Genomic DNA, 21,058 nt, shown 5'->3' with positions numbered 1-21,058 from the left:
ATCTTGCCTGCCATTTTGCTTCCGGTTACCATTATATGTATTCTCTTGGAGAAGCTTTATCAGACTTATATTAGATAATTGCTAGTCACGACAGCATCAGCAATTACATCTAAAATACAGTTGCTTTGTTCTTATGAGTCGTTTTGGTGTCAGCCGATGAAGTAAGGAAAGAGCGGCTGTGGTAATCAGAATTAGGAGGTTGGCAGGAGTGCTACGGTCATTTCAACTATTAAATACTGTTGCTGTCGGTACTATTTCGCGACGCTGATGGCATCGATCCCGTTCACGTTCGGTCCGATGTTATGACATAAGCCAACACTTCAGACCTTCCGAGGCCCTTAGTACCAACATCGAGCAGACAGAATAACTCGTCCTACCTGTTGCCACTTGACCATGGAAATTGTACTGTATTGGGCAATCAAAGCAAATAAAAACATCTCATTTTGCATGCAGACGAAAATGATAAGAAGGAAGTGGCCGAAGGGTCGGAAGCCTAGTCCACACTCACATATGCATAGCATGAGCAAGAATATGGTGAGTGTTTACGTGGGCGTATATTTGTGATATTCAATCGAAAATCACTTGATGACGATTGTACTGATCACGCCACAAGTAGCTAACAGCTAAAGTATGCCACCGAGCCGCAAACGTCCAGCAAACGGTATCGGATCATTTAAATCTAGTATCATCGATACACATAATAACAACATGACTTTCCACATGTATAGCTGGGTGATCGTTTGGATAAATAGGTGAATACCATGAGCTAATGAACACGGACGGAAAGACTCACACTGATCACCTATCTGTCTACTGACATTTGGGCTGTATAGTCGATTACGGTGTACGCTAACGCCTAACGCTAAGGTGACGCCTAAGGAATCGGCCAACAGTATTTGAAGGGCAAAAATGTCCATGTAACATAAAAATAAAACAATTATTCCTTAAATAATCTACATTTTTACAGCTTAAATCGAGGACTGACCTTTAAAATGATCAGGTCTAATTATTCCATTTACATACATCCGTTAATGACGTGGCATGACAGAATCAGGCATATTTTTTCCGATACAAAAACGATTCCGTCAGTACTGTTGTAAGGAATCACAGGAGTTACTATTTTGCTAGTGCATAGTTAATAACGAGTTTTTGTTATTCACGTTTATTGGATTACGTTCGCTGATAACCACGAAAAGCCCTTTTGCCCCATATCTGTGCTCATCGGTTTCTTTACATAAGAAGATGTGGTCAGGACTTCAAAACAAAAAAAAAAAAGAATGTAGAACAACTGTTTGAATATAAGTAAAAGCGACACTGACTTAAAAGTTAAAAAGTGACATTAAAAAAAAACCTGACAAAAATAAGTTTACAAAGGCCAGCGTGGCTTGAAACAAAACGAAAAAGGACTTTAAAATAGGAGCTACGGTGTGTATTTCTAATGACTCATAATTGTTTAGTTATGAATTGTTGATTTAAATTCGCTTCACGTTAAATATTTTTTAGACATCTTTTATTTTCTCATTCCCAGTAAATTTCACCATATTTTTAAAGTCGATTTGAAATCCGTTTTAGTCGATTTAGTCAAATCTAGCATCATCGATGCAGGTGACGACGAACACACAGGACAATAACATGACTTTCCACATGGATGGCTGGGTAACTGTTTAGATGGATTCGAGGTTTGATTTAAGCTGGTTTTGATTTTTCATGCTATATTGTTGCCTTTTCACTTTAAATATAGCTTATTTCTTTATTAAAGAAATGCCGACATCGTCTTATTTGAAAAATAAATATATCTACTCTAAAACTCTATTTCCATGATAACATGCTTTGTTAGGTAGAAAAAATAATGAGAAAACATTACAAAGGCATATAACGCTCCACAATCAGCAGAGAAAACATTAAAAAATGAAAGCAGTACATTGAAAACGGCATTATTAACCTAATACATAAAATGACGGCCTCCAAATTGACCCATCCAAAAGCGAACGCTAGGGTAACGCGTTAAACCTCGACGACGCCAGTCCGTTTGGTACCGGCCAGGAAGTTGCTATCAGTCTGCCACCGGAATTGAAATGTAATTAACTTACTCGTTCAGCCCAGTTAACAAACTGAAGGGCTTTTCTCACAGTTGTCACTTGCCGCTTGCAATTCTTCGTCACGGCTGCCAAAGGTACATCTTCAGACCGCCCTTCGGCCTGGCTCTCGGTCAAGTGTCATTACAACGGCCTGATGCGCTACACCAACAATCTAGCTATTACGATAAATCTATGTGCGTTGGTGAGCACTATATTACTAGACCAGACTATGGTTATTATGCATAAAGCCGCTTTATGTATTATCCGCTGGTTTCTCTTGTTTGTTATTACAATTTCAATTTAGCTTGCTGGGAACGACCACGAAAGGGATGCGCAACAGGAACGACAACTGTAATATTATAGATTAGCAAAAGCCTCTGGCACGCATTTACAAGGTACGACTAAGTCAAGGCAGACTGGCGAAGGGGGCAAAGTGACCTATTGCCGATTAACTAACTGACTCCTCTTCCGGGTAGAACATTCTTATTTATGCATTCCTTGGTCCTGACTATGCGCCTGTGTGTGAGTGCGCGAAAGATCGGCGGACTACTAGCGAACCACTGGAAGTTGTCCGTACATAAAGGCCTGCCTGTGTAAACGCTTTCCCAAGATTGTAAGAGCCCTTATGCTGCCTGTAGCTGTATAGGGTGGAGCGAGTTGCGTTCTCATAATGACAACAGCATCTTAGATTCGCGCGCCGCTTCAACGAAATCGGCTGGTCGGGTCGGGTCAGTATTCTAAAATAACGACTGTACATTGGATGTACAATCCATACGCTTGTGTTGATGTTTTGGACGCGAACTATCTCTATGAATACTATATATATATATATATATATATATATATATATATATATATATATATATATAAAACTAGCGACTTTGTGAAAAAGCGTGAAGTGAAGATACCAAATGGTGTTTGATTCAACTATCAGATAAAAAGTACTAAATATAATAATAATATTAATAAATAATATAATAATAATAATAAAATACACTTATATTTGGAGCTGTTTTTTTACGGCTTAATACCGTTAAAATTTACATCAATCTCCAAATTGACGGTGTCCATATGGATAGACATGTATATAAACAATCGGTACACTTGATAAACAAAACAAAAAGGAAAGCGGTAATTATAATACTGTAATATGTTCAACATCCTGATGCGTTCGAGCATTTTGTTTGGACTTGCTTGTCGCAACTTGTCGAATATGTGTGTTGAAGAGCCAAGCCAATAGTCACTGCGTTGAAGATTAGTACTGTTATAATAATAATAAAATACGATATTGCATTTTACTGGCTATTCTATCGAAACATATCGTATAAACGGACACGTAAAGGTCATATCTTTTTGGTGTTCTTGAACTGTCTTGCGCGCAAAGCGCATTCGCAAAGATACTAATATTCTCGTGTCGTCCAAAGCCGAAAATCACAATCTTAATAGCAATCCTCTACTGTGAAAGTCTATAGCAGTGGGCAAAAATGGTTCGTTAGGCTATTAAGTTTCCTGAAGGGAGGATCACTTTACTTTAAGGGACGCGGGTCAGCTTCATATAAACTTTTTTCAGCGCTCCAATGATACAGAAAAATCAATAAAAAGAGTATGAAATAGGGTGATGATTCTAAATAATTGATACTATCAATTTCTAGGCAGCATAGTCGTTTTCATCTGCCTAAGTAAATTGTTTACACTATAACGTGCAGCTTTTCTTGCCTAGCTATACGAGTTAAATAGCTCTAGGACATGCGATGTATATACGTATAGGCGACAACTACTGGCTAATACTGGATCGGGCAGAAGATTCTATCATGTTCACGATCACATCCTCACGATTTATTCGTATATATGTATGTATATATACATATATATTTTTACTAGCGTGAGCTCATGCGCGTAATCTTTTCAGTATACTCACATGTGGACATCTTTGTCTTAGCGCATCGTATCTTCGCAAGCGTTTGTTTTACTATCGCCAAAAAATGCCATGCGAAATCGAGCCAAGGGAGCGTTGAAGGTACAATGATCTGTATGGTGAGGTCATTGGAATGACAACAGCAACATCGTCCACTAATACCCGGATCGATGACGACGGACAAATGTCGATGATCACAGCGGGACATCGTAACGGACGCCACCATCCCTGATGACCTCATACGCGAGTCAGCCGAACGCTATTGACTGTCGTTGTTTCTGGTCCGTGGCACGCGTTGATCTTTGAGGATACACTGATGACATATTTGGGCCGGTTTACTTAGACTTTGCGCAGTTGAACACTACCGCAGGTACCCGTGACAATGCAATAGTCACATATTTGCCTATTAAACTTGGAAAACACACAAGATGGTCTAGGTTCGAGAGCGGGTTTGGATGGGTTTTGCTTGGTGCTGGAGGCAGATTGTCGAACGGTTCAAGTATGGGATATAAAAAAAAAAACCCGAGACATTTATTTTAACGCCGCTACAATTACCAGTGGACATTGTCGTTATTGTTACTTTTTTTTCCATTCGCATCTCTTTTGCAGCGATTGTCCCAGTCTGGTCCAGTGACTAGTCGATCGGCTAGCTGCTGCCATGAACCGACACAGACAGCTCTAATGTTACATTCTCACTCATCCCATCAAGCACGGACGAGCTGGGCTGATATGGTACTATTTGCCAAAGAAGAGCACCACTTTTCCTACCGCTAAAATACTAGTAACGGTGCTATCATTACTCGAGGTAATAGCAGCAGCAGCAGCAACGGTACTCACGCTGTTGCTTAGCTGTAGGATACAAAAAGGAAGCCTTTATTTAGTATGTCGTCTCTAAATAAATCTAGCTCTTTCAATTGATGCCTCTAGCGTCGCTGAAACTGACCCAGATGCGCAACGGCGAACAGCGCGCCACAGAAGCCATAGAACAACACTCCAACAAATCGCAAAGGAGGTTCTGCCGAAGTGATCGTTGCGATTGAGGGCCGACGCTAGCAGACGACGCTGGGTATCGCCATCTATGTCATTAGTGACTATCGAATGCTACTGCGCAGTAACACTATTTGATCGCTTATTGAGCTTCTGACGAAGGAATACAGAAAGAGCGCAGCTCGCTACCAGCGCTGTTGCTACTGCTCTTATCGATTCCTGTCCCGCTTGAAGAAGCCAATCAGTTAAAGCACAAATTCGCTTGCGATGTGAACTGCTCAAGTGAACTTTTTGTTTTTCCACTATTGTTGTCTGTGTATGGCTAGTCTAGAGTACTTCGGCAGGGTATGGCGCCGTAACGTTTCTAATTCATAGACTATATTCAAGCTGCCATTGAAGTTGTTTACAATATAACGCGGCAAAAGATGCATACGCAAATGCGGACAAATTGTAGGTATCATGCTTATGACGATTACAGTTTTCATTTGTGGCGAATACTGCTGAATGTTCCTGTTATTTTGATTGGCGCACTTCAATGTACCGATGTGAAAACAACACATTAACGTATACAATAGCTAACGACAAAAAAAAAAGAGTTAAAGCCTCTATTATTACGCATTGCTATATGTTCCCTGTGTCGTTGCCTTTATCCCTGCCTCAAAATCGAGTTTCATATTACCGTGTATACGGAACAACTTCACGCTGATTTCACTTACACTATACTCTGTACTCGGTTCTTCAAATTATAGATTTTACTTGAAATTTGAGTAAGTTTACGCCATATTGCGCTGGCAACTATTGCTTGCTATTTGTGCTCTTCGATAACTGGTACCATGGTTTCTGTTTTACTATAGTACGTTTCTGCCCTTTGCTTTAACATTTGTAATAGACTCAACTCTGTTAACTTAGGTATTAGGTTTCCTACAGGCTGCGCTTGTTTTTGTTACTCTAAGGGGATTGTGGGTGTGTATTGCACGTTTGACGCATGGAATTTGGAAATGGATTTGATGATTAGAAAAACAAAAATTATTTACACTAGTAGATCTGCCGTATTATTACAAATGAGGCCAGCCGTCAGTCCGTCCGTCGGTCCGTATAATCATCTGCGGTTAGCTATATTCCACGAAACTCGGTTATTTTCTTCTAGCTAGATCCTACTACGCCAGTAAGTAAATTCACTTGTTCAATGAATATGTAGCCAATGTAGAGCTCTGATAGCTTATACGGCAATTAATTGTAAATAACAAACTACTGTTGTTCCATCGTATGATTTCTAGTAAAGACAGTGTAAGGACTTCTAATCTGCTGAAAGAATGAAGAGGAACGAAGAGAACGAAACTATCCTAATAGATAAAAGTTATCTAGCGTACATTGAAAGCACTTCTATCTGACTATACTTATTCAGATGTAGAACCCACTTTCGACAATTTTAAATTTCCTAGGCCTTTTAACAGTTCTAAATTATCTGGAAGAGAGAAAGTAAAAGATTCAATGTATATATATATATATATATATATATATATACATAAAAGCTAAGCTAATCAACCAACTACCGTTAGATTAATTCTGTTAACAGTAAAGAAATCAGCGCTTGGAGTGATTGTCTTTAAAGCCCCCTTGACCTAGTCGCATTGCTAGAGAAGTAGAGCCACTTGAATCTTGGGCTTTCCATATGTAAAGGTCATTTACAAAGGCGCTTCTCTTCTCATCGAATCCATAGAAGGCGATGCATGGTCATCGCTCCTTGACAATTACATCAGGTTTAGGTTGTCAGTTGTATGGCGACCTACCAGACTCCTGTCATTGACAGCCAGTTTATTTTGCTGACATCATCTATAGCGATTTTTTTTTAGCGTAGCCAGCTGTCCTGGGCCACAAGTGGGGACCATGAGCATTGTTGCCGTTACGACAGCCGAAATTTGACATGTTATACACAAACTAGAGGATCAATTTCTCTCTTGGTTGTTCACCGCTGCCTGTCCGTTGTCGTTGCCGGTGTCGTCTACGTTGATGTTTAGTCGGTTTTCGTAGCAGGTGACCCAGTTATCTGCTTGAATATGCCAATATTGACTGCTGACATTGATAAAAACAGAACGGTAACAGTTACTCTCACTTCGGATTAACTACCAGTGGGTTGGTAAGTAGTGAAAATAAAACATCACAAACGTTAGTACAGCTCAGTTCAGTTCAGGTTGCTTATTGAGGTGTCACTGTTGTTGTTGCACGGCCCACAATCAAGGATAAATCACTATCGCTATTTCTGATGGCATGCCCTCAAGGTTATTTGCTTTCTAAACAAAAACTTGCGTTTGGGTATCTAACAGGTGTATAGAAGGGGCCAAAAATAACCTTTTAGTCCCTGGTTTATTATTTAGGCTCTAACTGGAATGAAAAATGATTGTAGAACCCAACCCTTGCCTTATATATATGACGTTATTGTAGTAGTTTAAAGTCGAACGAAATTCAGATTAGCAGTGTACTAATTGAATGATATAAGTCAAAATTAATTCTTGAAAAATGTTATGATAATTCCTAAAGTCATTAACGAACACGTTTTAGAGAGGTTATATGAGCATTTAAGTATGTTTAAGGTAGTTACGCTTAAGATACATTCATTGGCTGTACAATGCTGTCGCTAATGAGATTCGACTGGCCGCTTGGCGTGAACCATCACTGTAATAGATATGAATCAATTAAAGGCGATTTCCGTCCTGGGTCGAGGGGAGGTCAGACAATGAAGGACAAACGCAGATTTCTTTCGCTAAGCGAAGGTCGCCAGATTGCTCAGGTTGACGAAATTGCTCAATGATTATTATCGCTAGAGTTCGAGATCGTAGTTACGGGCATCTCTTGAAGGTCCCTAGCAGATTGCCTGGGAGAGATTTCGGCCCATCTCGTCCTTTCCTTCACAATCTAAAAACCCATTTTTGTACACAACCACGACTAACGAAATTCTGCCGTATTACATAAGATGAACAATGAAGTAGTGGTTCTTAATTTTTTTTTTTTGAACATTGTGCTTGTTCTATGAGAGTCAAGAATAGAGGTATTGTATAATATCTGTTTACGAACAGAAAACGCTTATGGTAATCACGTCGAACATTCAAGCCAACAACAACAACAAGAACATATTTATTTAATAATATTAATTGTAAGAATAAATAGGAATTGTTTATTTTCATATTATTATTGTTGTTCAATATGTAACATCGTATTTTAATCGATTAATGTGGGGCAGGAGAATAGATGCACACCGGAAAAACCTGTTCAGTGGCGTAGGATAATAAAGGGGCAGCTTTCATTTTTATCTTGCCCCATATATGCGAATGAGTTTATCACAAGAGCTGCGCATAGTACTGGTTAGGTGAAGCTCGAATTGTAGGCTCTCTGGTCCTCATACACGTATTACGTTACGAGTACGCAAGAGATATCTTTTTTGGCGAGACATAAGTGCGACTAAGGTGATGTTACAGCTTGTATTTCTGAAAATGTTGACCATTAGGCACTATCTGCGCATATTGTCTCCAACAATCGAAAGCGACATGAGCGATCTAATTAATGTATATATCTTTATTCAAGGTTTTTAGGATTATGTAAATAAATGACGGACGTATGTCGTGAACCGACAATATCATTCGTTTACTTCCACTGCCTTCTCGGTGAAGTAGCATAGGGTGAAGTGCAGTTTGATGGTTATGTTTGTTGCACATTTCCGCAGTTACTGCTAGCTGACGGCTTTTCGTTCATAGCGACATCGCCATAGCGTCTCCGTCAACGATGATCCTCTCATCGTCTGCAACTGCCGTTTAAGTTGAAAAATAGAAATTTACGACGAAAGCACGTGCATATACTTTACTTACATTTGCTGTCACTAATAACACCCACGCGCAATTCTGCTATAAATAGCTTATATTTATTGCTACCAGAGTACCAATGGTTAACTAGCAGTATCACTTTCGTCCAATTAAATCATTATTATTGTCGCTCAATATCTTCCGGAAACTTCCAGAAAGTTGTGGTAATTAAGCGAGCATCCGCTCTTGATCCTGATTTCTCCCGTTTTTGACCTCTCCATTCGCCCGGATCTCTCCAACTGATTTCTGTTTTTTTGACTTGATCTGTCTGTCGCTGTCAGGCTTCGGTAGCCTTTGTCTTCGGTATCCCCCGTTGATGGCGCTGTGATCAGCCTAGCATAAGCTCCGCACCGCTTCCGCAGCTGCTACCGCTACGGCCATTGTTGTAGCATAGCAATGGCCATAACGGTTTAGCAGCAGCGTAGGCCTTATCATACATATGTATTGTACTACGATGACCACAGCTGCGCGTACGTTGCTTTTTATGGCGAGGGAGCGGATCGAAGTTGGCTGACCGTCAATGCACCAGCAACAGACGAAGATCTAATAGAGCAAACAGTTTCATCTAATAAATCCGCAGCGTTGTTGCTAGCACAGAAGCCAGCGGCCCGCTGCCACGTCTCTTTCGTAAGGAAGAACAGAGTTGACGCGGTAAATTTGGCTGTGCGTGCTTGTTGTTGTTTGGTTGTGTGTAGGTCTGCCGCAGCTGCAGAGAGCGTCTTGCTGCCGCTATGATCGCTGCTGTGGCATTAGACCACAGCAGCCCACGCAGCTGCTGGGCACCTCTGCAGCCATAGAAAGGGAGGGGGTAGGGACTGCTGGTGCTGCTGCTGCTGCCGCTGCTGCTGCCGCCGCTGCTGCCGCCGCTGCTGCTGCCGCCGCTGCTGCCGCCGCCGCTGCTGTTGCCGCCGCTGCTGCCGCCGCCGCTGCTGCTGGCTGGCGATAGAGCAGACAGGCAGTCGCTAGAAGCAGCTTGTAGGATTCCCGTAAGTCGTTCGGATAGGGCTCTCACGCTTCGAACCTCTCCGCTACGAAGAGGTGGAAGTCGCCTGAGGGTACCCGAAAACCACATCCAACAACCGTCATCACTATTACGTCTAAACCCAACACTTTGATTAGTACTGTCATAATTGTTGCCCTATGTTTTACTAAATCGTACCGTATTGTGTTCCCATTAACTGCTAGTGGAACTAGTTCATTATCTCATCGAAGTTTGCTACGCTCCTCTGATATTCACGCAGTGGTGAGTAACAGTGAACTAAGCTTTGGTTAGCTCGATTTGGTGTGTGGTACTATACATCGAGAATAACATTTATCGATAAAACGAATATGTGCACTTGTGTGCGTGTAAATATCATCGATAGCCGAGTTATGGCTGCGGCCCCGCTAAAGAAACTGAATTTGCCATGGTAATTTACTTTTTACGTAAGGCCTGTATGATAATTGTATGGTGACTCAAAAGGAAGCGAACAATGAAGTACCTCGAAAAAGACTATTTGAAGACCATGTGCGGAGCAGCAGTACTTGTTGAGTTAATGCTATGAGTAGTGGTTGGTGAGGAACATGCTGAGGGAACGCTTATGCAGCACTATTCTTTCATTCAGGAGACGAAATAGTCAATGAGTGCTACAGTACGCTCTATTCTTTCCCCGCGTTTTTATGCTGTATAATTGTTGTGTTGGCTACGTAAAAACGGCCATTTACCTAGGAAGCCATCATTGCCTATTCAGGTTGTTGCTTGTACCCGCAACTAGTCTACGCCATCAAACGACACAGCTCAAATCATTCACAATGAAGTCGGAGGCACCGAGTGAAGGAGCATCTACCAGCAGTTTTCATTAGGAAGTCTTTGACCCATGTCGCTTGTTGCTTGTTCCCTTTTGGGCTGTTGCAGAACTGGCGTTAGGCGGTTTGTGTCTTCGTTGGCTAACGCTTGTTTGGGATATGCTCGTAAATATATGAATACAACTACATAATATATACTCAGTCTGCTGTTTTATTTACCATTACTCTAAGCTAGTGTAGCGATATAAATACAAATGTATAAAATAATCGCAAGGCAATTACAAATGATCCAACGATTGTTGGTTTCTTCTGACGCAAGTCGGTTGCGTTATTGACTGCTGTATGAGAAACAGAAAAGAAGTGTAGCAGCCTATATTTCGGAAATGTATCCTAAGTTGTTCACTAGAATCATGGGCAAAACGGAGCTCGCTGAACTGAAATTTCCGGAACTCGATGGAAATTGCTAGAAAAAAACATTATGCAAAAAATGACATACGTAACCTTTATTAGGGCAGGCCAGGGCGACTGAGCATGCTAGCGCCCCCTGGCAAGCCTATGGGCAAGCCACTGCCATCAGCTGATCAAGTGCCAAAGCTGAGAGGACCACACTTGCTCCCTCTAGTGGCTACTGTTGGTGACCTTCCAATCGTCAACCCGATGGCTTTCTTTGCCTTCTAATTTGAATATCCGAGATCTCTGCCGACCTAGCTAGGAAGTAGAATTTCTTAGGCTGTAAACTGATCAGTAGGCTTGAACGTAAGACGTCACTTACCGTTAAGCTGGACTGCATTGCAAGCAGATGATTCTATTAACTCGAACAATTTTTAGTATATGAGCAATAACGTATACGTAATATTTGGCGTCTTAGGCTAACGCAATAACTGTATAAGCTGAATTTCTTGTTTTGTAACAAAAAGTGACCGGATACTGCTCTTAAGTCCTGAAGTGTTGAGCGAGTAGTGCCTTGTTTCGTGTAATTGTAACTTACCCTGTTCAGTACATTGCTGATCGTGTTAGCTCCAGGGTACTTTGTTTGCACTTAAGTTGCACATTTGTACAATTTTAATTATCTGTCTCAGTGGCTCTACATACTAATGATAAAATCGACTTGCTTTGACTTGCAGATCTCTTCCATAACATTATTTATATAATATTTATCACGATAATGCAGCCTCGTGCGCAATCACAGCTGCAAATAGACCCGAAGTTGGCAGCTGCATTTGAAGTTCAACTGCGGCGCCACTGGAACATAGACCGAGTAGCTGCATTACTTCGGCGTCATATTGCCCGCGAACAAAAGACTTGGCGGGTTAGAAAGTTTGCCGCTCACGTAAGTAAATGACCTATCTATTTAATATAAATACGAGACGGTCTGCATAACTCAATAATATATATATAATAGTATAATACGGTTTCAAGCATTTGTAATACCCACCTTCGATAAAAGAGAAAAAAAAAAGTGCAGCAGTCATTTCACGCGTAAGCGGTGCTGAAATGTTATTAAATTTTGCTTTATCACTCCTTGTGCTCCAACAAACTTCAGACATCATCATCGACATCGGAAGAGATTAGTGGAGTACAGCGAGATTATACGGTCCGTTGGTTTTCAACCGTCTCGACAGGCTTTGGTCTACCTCGCGAAGTGCTATTCCTCGCGACAGCGCTGCTCGACGAGTTCCTGCAGGTAGTTCGCGCGAAGCCGCGATTTCTTCAAGTGATTGCCTGTTCGTGTTTCTTCCTGGCCGCTAAAGTCACCCTCGATGATGATGTAAGCGTCTGGTGATGCAATTCGTCATATTTTACGATGCGTAGATAGCACTGTTAATATAGCGCTGTCATTAATATTCCTGTCGTTAAAAATAGCATAACATGGTTGATTTTCGATGAATAAATACAATTGTCATTGAACAGTGTACTTAGACCAGCTAAAATTAAACAGCTCACAATCCTTGAGCGATAATTCCTCGCATAAAATTTATATACAATTTTCGTTAGCTTTGGTCTCAGGCTTAATCGTCTTAGCTGGTGGGAAAAAATTAGCTTAGCAATAATGCAAGACGTCAAAATTTGCAAGATAAACTATTTCTGGCAGCTATTGAACGGGCAGTAAAAATGATTAGTTATTAGTATATCAAACATCCCTAAGACTATAAGCCTGAATGCTTCCTCCAGTTATTATACACAATGATGGCACTTTCAAGTCTCAGATTTTGCTCCGGTCGCCATTGTTTGCAGTCAATTCTGACAAGTCGCGATCATAACATATCACATTATTTTATCAGGAGTCAAATATGGCTCATTTGAACGAGGAATCCTAGCCTTGCTGTTTGCGTACACGTAGAGGTAATTTTCAGCCAACGAAGCTTTGATTATTGAAGCTATATTCCCTGTAATACTAAGGATCTATGGTGCTTAACTCTGAAGCAGAGTAAACAGGTTCATGGTCCACTGGAGTCGAATACCTCACGCCAGCGACTATGATGACGCTGGCGTTCATGATATTAACCATGATGGCGCTACTCTATAAAAAGAGCGCCTTGCTGTCCATCTATTTATTTGTTCGGATGTGGGTAGGTGCAATAAAACTGTGTATTACAGTCGGTGCGCAATTAAATAGGCTGAAACTCAAACAAATAGTTTTAGCTTTCAAGGCCAAATGTGCAGTATGCAAAAGAGAGATCTTCAAATAGTTTTGGCTTATGAAAGCGACCTTATTCTACCTTATACTGGCGCTTTACTTGTCTTTAAAGTGCAGATAAACGATGTGGTCTAGTTGTGAAAATCAGTATATTGAAGCAACGTTTTTTGCAGCGGTAATTGCTGCCGCTTTTTGGGACATGCTTTTAATATTAGTTGCCTTTAACTATCAGTGGGTCCCGTTGCCAAACATGTGATTTATTCATGGAGATCTGAAATATTTATTATTTCCTAACCTCACCGAACCCATGGTTTTACAACTTCCAAATGCTCTCTATGGTATTACGGTCTGCCGAATTATGGCAGCACTTGTAGATCGTTGGCAACAAGTAGCCTAGGGGTGTGTGGTAAAACGCCCCATTGTGAATGAAGATGTAGTCCTTGTCAGGAAACTATTCCTATCCCTGAGGCATTTCACCTAAGCACTGCAGCATTAGTATTATCTATGTGAAATGCATGATCTTGCTGAAGCTCATTGAATGTTTTTTGACACCACGCCGTTTTGAAAGAAGAATTTTAAAAGAAACATGTTCGAAGGCATTTTATGAGCGTCATCTTTTCGGAGAATCTAAAAGTGTGATTTATCTAAGAAACAATATTTTTTTCCGGTTTCTAACAGTCCAATTTTTGACTGGATTTGCTCGATGAAACCTGTTGGTTTCATTCTAGTACTCAACTGTGGATGACAGGTCTGTTTCGAGTTTTATGTCTCATATCGCCGGTGGACATTCCATTAGATGGGTAGCAACGAAATGCCTATGCCTGGATTCGAACCTAAACCACCACGTGTCCTTAAAATTAATAAGCAGATACCTGCCTATCACGGGTGGTAGGCCAGTATGCTGCCTTTGAACTCAGCGTCTTTGTGTCAACGATGAAGGGTGATTTACGACCCAGTGAATTTTACGGTATTTTAATTTCTTCTGGAGAACATTATACGAGATGAACTTTAATTTTTGGACTACGCAAATAATCACGCAGTCGTTCCACTTTGTAGGGCACCTTTTTCTGTTACGATACCGATGTTTTGCAACGACAAGGGTGGTTTTCTTCAGCTTTCTAATAGCGTTGGCGATTGTATGCAAGGAAAGGTGAACAGCTCTTCGCTGTGTAGATTTATTTCGACGACGTTCATTTTGGGAAAACATTTTGCTAATCACTCTATAAAAAGCAAAACTATTTGAGTCTAATTGATTGAGCACTGTCACTATACTGTGTCATCATCGGAACTCATTACCTCAAAATGAAGACAAATTTCACTAAATGAAGTATCTTGAAAAATATAGAGCATTACGATACAGTTTATTTTCATCATTTTTAGGCGGTTCCTACATTGGCGGATTTGATCCGTAGTGGAGGCTGTGAATGCAGCGTCTCGGAGGTTCGTCGAATGGAGAAGGTCATTCTTGACAGACTTCATTGGGATCTCAATCGTGCTACCACCCTCGACTTCCTCCATGCTGTAAGTATTCTATAATAGCAGATCGACTACTGAATGTGCCTGACATATAAATATGCAACAAAAGACCATTTATATAATTCAAGCTAACCTTGAGATACTTTACGCTTTATGTCCTTAAAATATTAACCTAGCTGTTATGTAACTACCAACTTAATATTTAGCTCCCAATACTAGTTTTTCAAGCACCACGGCTTATCCAATGTTACAATTTGCAGAACAGCGGTGCTATATTTACATTAATACATCCTCCTATATTTCAGTACCATGCCTTGCTGGAAAATAACTGCGAATCCGTGCTAGGCCCCGAGGGTCCTCGACGGGTGGCGTCTCTCAAGGTTCTCTGGGAGACTAAGCTTCAGCTGTTGCTAGCAAACAACACGGTGCTAGCTAGTGAAAGGCCATCGATCGTGGCTCTTGCCCTTGTATCTCTTGAGATGGAAGCGCTGTCCACGCATTGGCTACTTATCACGGTGGCACTGCAAGCTCTAGCTGACGTCGGCTCCCCGGAAAATGTAATCCGCTGTCGCGAGCAGGTGTCCCGCCATCTGCAGCTGTCTCAGTCGCAGCTCTTGGCGCAGCGAAGGCAGGCAAGCAAGAGGAAGATGCAACCGGTGGATGACGAAGAGCAAGACTGCATCTACGATTCCATCAAAAAGCTCTATGCCAATGACAGTTACGAAAATAGTGCCGCTAGCAATAGTAATCATTCCGGTCATCCCAGTGGAATGACTGTGGCACAACAAGCGGCAGCAAACAAACCTGCTATTCCTGTCGTATGAGCCGAAAGTGTATCAACTTCGCGTACATAAATATCAACGGCAGCGTTTTACGCGTAACAACAACGACAAGCGTTATTCCCGATCTTGGGATTCGGAGAAAGTGTGTGATTGGAGAACACGTAAACGTTTAATTAGAAAGATTCGAAACGCGTAACATGGCATAGATAAATCCAGTCGTTATGCGACAGACGTTTCGTTTAGGTGCGCAACTACTGCATGACGATGCGAAAACGACTTCTACTGTGAATACAGACGTACTCTTGTTATTACTTTGTGCTCGACATCATATACTTCGGATGTACAGAGCAACGTCTCGCAGCTTGAAAAATTAGCCTCTTAACTCTCCTTAATCGAAACACCAGAAGTGTTAAAATTGCGTTTTTTTGCATGTTCCGTGCATAATATCTCCGAACAAACGTACCATATGACTCGAATAGACATGACGAAGTTGACAAGTTTTTGAGTTACGCCTATGTGAGTATAATCGCGTGTTTTTATTGTCTCTATTATTACTGCAAAGCTTATTAATGAACACCAAAGTAAACAGTGCGGTTGTTTTTCAATCTTTAAATGTGTGACAACTGTATATTACTTCAATGATTTTTCTTTATTATTTATTTGACTATTGAAAAATACGTTAAAACATTGAAATTCTGCTATATGATATTTGAGAAAGAATAACTGAGTTTTGTCATGGGATCATTGGCCTCTTTCTACAAATGCTAGACACAGCAAATGGAATCAGGCGTTAAAGCCACTTTCTAGCTAGCAGATTAGTCTTCACTTCGAAGCCATTTTCGTTGTCGCCAAGATTGTTCCTTTCAAGTACATAGGATCCATACACGTTAAGCAAGTTAATGAATCTCAACAAACACTTAAAGTTGCATCTAGTACGGTATGTAATAAGCATATAAAATAACCGTATTTCAATGCTATACGTTGCCGCATCTGTAGTCAGAAAGGTCGTGCTATTTAACGATATTTAATGGTAAGATATAGAGTCATTACAGATATTTTTTAGTGCTACTAATCTTAAGCATTATCCTCGTAATTATTGTATTTTATGAATATCGATTCACCTTGACGAGAAAAGTCAGCGAGACAACTGATGCCTTAGTAAGTCTCCTTACGATGGTATTTTATGAAAGGAACTGTTTTGTCTCTGAATAAAACAACCCCAACAGCAGCAAAGTATGACGAAAACAAGTTGTAAAGCATCATCATCCTTCACCTGTAATTTATTTTTTACCGTAATAATCATGCAGTGACTGCTGTTACTACTATGAAACAGACATAAAGTATAGTATATATCATATTTTGATTGATCAACGACCGTTGCAATGCCCCGATGTAGGCCTCACATTTCTTTTGTTATTCCGGAACGATGTTTGGTATGGATTTCTTTAGGCGTATTAGCGCTAAAAACACTCGGGCGGTTACCCTTTCCCATCCAAATGTACTGATTTCAGAGATCTAAGTAACATACTTGGGAGAGCTGGCTACCCAAAAGCGGCCAGAATCCCCTGTGCGCGTTGCGTTGAGCTTTCTTACAGTATGACATTTTCCTCTGTAGTACTATGTACTACCGCCATGTACTCACAGTACACTATTAAAAGAAGAGTTGCACGCGCTTGTTCCGTTTGCTTTTGTTCGTTTTGTATAGAAAAAGAAAGACTTCTGTCGCTTTCTGTCTTTGAATCGCTATATCTATACTTGGGTTAGAATCTTCAACAAAAAAAAGAGTGGGAGTATCAAACGTTGCCGCTGTCGTTTTAGCTTTGTTTTCGTTTCCCGAACGCCTGAGTACCTTTGGAGGAAGGATTGATCTTCAACCAAGAGAAATGTAATAGTGAAATATCTTGAGCAGAATTGGTGTTGAGTTATTCATAAACACGACGTTTCTTAGGCGGCATACATTGTTTAGCGGGTTGAACTCAGTTACTTGGTTAAGCTTGCATCTTCCATCCACTTGAAATCCAATGCATGTGCATCTACAAATTTGTGATTCTTTTTTCTCATGGTACGAATCGGTTTTACCTGGACACTGGCATCTAGACGCGAAAGACATTGAGAAAACATTGAGCGGAAGGAAGACAGAAAAACGAAAAGAAACATTGCACAAAGCAGAAAATGTTAATAAAAATGTATAAAAAATAGAAGGAAAAACTGCCATAAAAATCTAATATATGAAATGTAAAAAATATACATAAAAATGTAAAAAGAATGTATAGATTGTACGAAAGAAAGTGGAGAATGGGGCTGAAATGACGCAACAACAAAGGAGACAAGGATATGCTTCTGCCATTAATAAATAAAAAGAGCAACAAATCTTGGGAGTATGACAAATCCAAGTTTTGTGTTTTCAATCTTATAGGTGTAGACAAGCCTGCCAAAGCTGAAAGTACAGCCGGACGAGCGATGTATATATTGCCCTGTTGTATCATCTAGGTTTGCCAAATTATTTAATTATCTGTTATTTAACTTCACCTTAAACACTGAGATCATTTTTTTTGTAATACTTACATGATAAGGTATCTTGTAGCAAGGATTACACGAGTAACACGCCATTTTGGTACGAAAAGAAGATTAATAATGGTAATCTGTTCTTGGGTAACAAAAACTATTTTTTCCTCTACAACAAACAATATGGGATTTTCACCCACTCGCAATAGATCTAATGTCTGTAGTCTGATTTCAAATATATATTAGGAGTATTACTTCTTATAGCACTTTGTCAGTGGCTTTCGGGTAAGTCATAGGCCTATAGGAAATGGTGCTGTATTCAACCAAGCGCTATAGGAATACATGTTAGATTCTGAGTTTTACGTTCGGTACTGCCGTTAAGTATTGTTTTTTTAGACAAAGATCATTCCGCTACGCTACCACTGGAATCAGGAATTCGCTCTGCATATACGTAATTGCGTGATAGGTTGGGCGTTAATCACGCAAGTAATTTAAAAAAAACAAAACCCCATCTCACGATCATATTCGAGAGGTTGTTATTGTTACATAACCTCACATACTTTAAAAATGCAGGTGATTTCCGAACCCCTATTAGATGTAGCTAAGGATCAACTTAAATGATTAAAACAAAAAAATTATCGCATACGTTTGAGAATTCAATACGAAAGGTAATAAAACTAAACACAAGAGACGGATGGTATTGAGGAAGAAGGTATGAACTAGGAGGGAAAAAAAGGTAGCGTATATATAATATGAAAAACAGCATACATCCATCTGGTAAACAACTACTTTTGTGTATTTCTACAGTACGAGTAACGAGCGATTTCACAAGTGCGACTATCTCCAGCAGAAAGCCTCGTGGATAATTCCGATAATATGGAAATATTGGGTTTCTAAATAAAACTGCGTACTTCGTAAGTGCACGCAAGTCAACGCGTCGTTTCTTTGTTTCTAATATTTCTTGGTCTAAGGCAATGAATACCGCAGAACCTCACAGCTCCTGTCTCATAGACTTCAAAGGCGAACGTTGTGAGGCATTCCACAGAACGAGCTAACAAAACAAGACCCAAAAATCGATGAATCTGATAGCACAAAATTAGACTTCCAAAATTGGAAAACATGCTTAAATGTAAAAAAAAGGTTTCCTAACAAAAAATTTTAGTTAAAAACTTATTTTGTCTCATTCTAAGTTTGCGTCTTTTCCAGCTGTAAGCTCGTAATATATCTACACCACCGTACATGCACAGTAAAGCTATCTTAAATACTATTTTATCCTACAGTAAGCTTACATCAACGTACTTCCACAGTTAGCAAAGAATTGTTATCTAGTTTAGGTGTGTATAACTGCAATAAAAACAGACGAAACTCGAGCTGCAGGCCTTTTTTTGTTGCAAATTAATTTTTTGTTTTATTGCAACATTTGTCTTTACTTGTAAACGTACTTTCACCTCTTTCCTTTGTGCATATTATGTAGTTACTATGTATTATTGACAAAAAAAAAAATGGTAAACAACTCTCGTTGTACAAAAGTCGACTAGTTGGCCGAGCGCTTTCGGGAGACTATCGTACTTTAAGGAGTCAATTCAGGTGTTAATAAAGTAACAACTTGCGGAATCGAACATTTCATTTGATGTCCGTGAGTTTTTCCACCTCTACGGTATCACGGGGCAAGTAAATAGATCTTAAGTTCAACCTCTTACAATGGTAAACAAATGACGGTGATACGAGGATACGAAGCAGTGTGTCGGACTTTACGCCTGCGTTAGTTAAAATTGCATCAGCCGGTTGACTTCGAGCAGCAATACGCAACAAATGTGTTAGTGCATGTTTTTCTACTTAATAGACGTCTTTACTGCAGCATTGCAGAGAATATGTAGACATATATAAGTTTTTCACTCTTGGTTTGTACTAATAAATTCACCAGTATATGCAAAGCGTGACAAGTATGTTCTTTAACAGAGTACTGTGAATTAATACGTGCACCTATGCATTTGTGGTAATGAACCTCCGCCACATGATGCTGACGGGCGATTATACTAAATCTGCGCTTCTATAATCCAGCATCTAGAATCAGTTGCAGATGAAAATGAACTCTCAGGGCGCAGTGGTACTTTTAAATAGGTATATTCCAGTTAACTGGATGGTAAATGTGGCCAATAACAAATACTCCTCTTTTATAAAAATGAAACTAAGTGTTATTCTTTTAAATTGACCACGTGAGGAAGTGTTGTTTTGGTCATCGGAATGATTTGTTACTCTCTTCCTGCTAACAGTGGTGGATACAACAACAACAACACTTTAGTTGACATGTTGAAATTGGTGAAACGAGTCATAGAAAACGATGGAGCCAACGAAAAGAATTCGCTGGTGAATATTATTCTTATCGAATTGGAGTAATGTTTACGCGTCGTACTCGTATTTTCAGAATGACTACAGCTAGTTCTAACAGCCTTCTGGCTCTTAGTGCTCTCTCACCAACAGCCGGATATCATCTTTCAACATAAGACGACATTATTAGAGGTTAGCAGCAAGCGTACCGAACCGATCTATTTACCCTTTCCACGGATGCTGGTTCCGCTAAAAGTGGCTAAACGAGACTCTCTGTATCTCTGTTTTGCACACATACCGAACTGTTTAGAACGCCTTACTTCGAAATCAATTTACAGTCCGCACGAAAACCTTTTCCGGTGGCTGTAAGTCGCACGATCAGTAAACGGTGACTAATGTTCATTTCCTGCCGATAGTCAGGTAACGTTGCAACTTTTTCGCTTCTTTGTAGAGCTATTGTTGACAACTGCTTGATTTATTTGTTCCAGGTTATCTCTGAGCATTAGGTATTAAATGGATGTATTATCGCTATATGATCGTACCTTTTTCCTTTCGTGCGCCACTTTTATGAAACGCTCTTAGACTGGCATCCATATCGTAAATTAAATTTATAATGTAGAACATTGGTCTATATACAGACAGAAAAGCTCTGAGCTGTTACATAGGCTGCGATAAATACCTGTGGGTTTCACAATAGTTGCTGTAGCCAG

The 21,058-nt window shown here is 40.2% G+C and overlaps 2 protein-coding genes and 1 long non-coding RNA gene across 7 annotated transcripts in view; 2 read left to right on the top strand and 1 right to left on the bottom strand.

Annotated features, from left to right (window-relative positions):
- Window positions 1-3,892: 3,892 nt before the first annotated feature.
- On the bottom strand, window positions 3,893-5,010 carry LOC111258966 (uncharacterized). The gene is made up of 2 exons (XR_002679333.2): window positions 4,549-5,010; window positions 3,893-4,404 (listed from the first exon to the last, which is right to left on the bottom strand). It is a non-coding gene; the product is annotated as an uncharacterized LOC111258966 (long non-coding RNA).
- Window positions 5,011-5,273: 263 nt separating this feature from the next.
- Window positions 5,274-17,908, top strand: LOC111258964 (cyclin-I). 3 transcript variants are annotated; one of them, XM_022830581.2, is made up of 5 exons: window positions 5,274-5,430; window positions 11,744-11,949; window positions 12,163-12,387; window positions 14,638-14,778; window positions 15,039-17,908. In XM_022830581.2, exons 1-5 carry the CDS (start codon window positions 5,406-5,408, stop codon window positions 15,555-15,557), a joined length of 1,116 nt encoding a protein of 371 aa, XP_022686316.1. In that variant the 5' UTR covers window positions 5,274-5,405; the 3' UTR covers window positions 15,558-17,908. The 3 variants fall into 3 exon arrangements, with proteins under 3 accessions (XP_022686316.1, XP_022686317.1, XP_022686318.1); XM_022830582.2 differs by lacking the exon at window positions 5,274-5,430 and adding an exon at window positions 9,793-10,077; XM_022830583.2 differs by lacking the exon at window positions 5,274-5,430 and adding an exon at window positions 11,227-11,375.
- Window positions 17,909-20,488: 2,580 nt separating this feature from the next.
- Window positions 20,489-21,058, top strand: part of LOC111258967 (uncharacterized) — a 9,380-nt gene continuing 8,810 nt past the window's right edge. The window contains exon 1 of one of the 3 annotated variants that reach the window (XM_022830585.2): window positions 20,489-20,768. The gene's annotated coding sequence lies outside the window, so the exon portion shown is untranslated. The remainder of the gene's footprint in view (window positions 20,769-21,058) is intronic. The other 2 variants (XM_022830584.2, XM_086967672.1) reach the window with 2 other exon arrangements.

The sequence above is a fragment of the Varroa jacobsoni genome, unplaced genomic scaffold, assembly GCF_002532875.2.
Source record: "Varroa jacobsoni isolate VJ856 unplaced genomic scaffold, vjacob_1.0 scaffold_281, whole genome shotgun sequence".
Lineage (NCBI taxonomy): Eukaryota > Metazoa > Arthropoda > Arachnida > Mesostigmata > Varroidae > Varroa > Varroa jacobsoni.
This window is presented reverse-complemented; position numbering and strand designations above follow the sequence as displayed.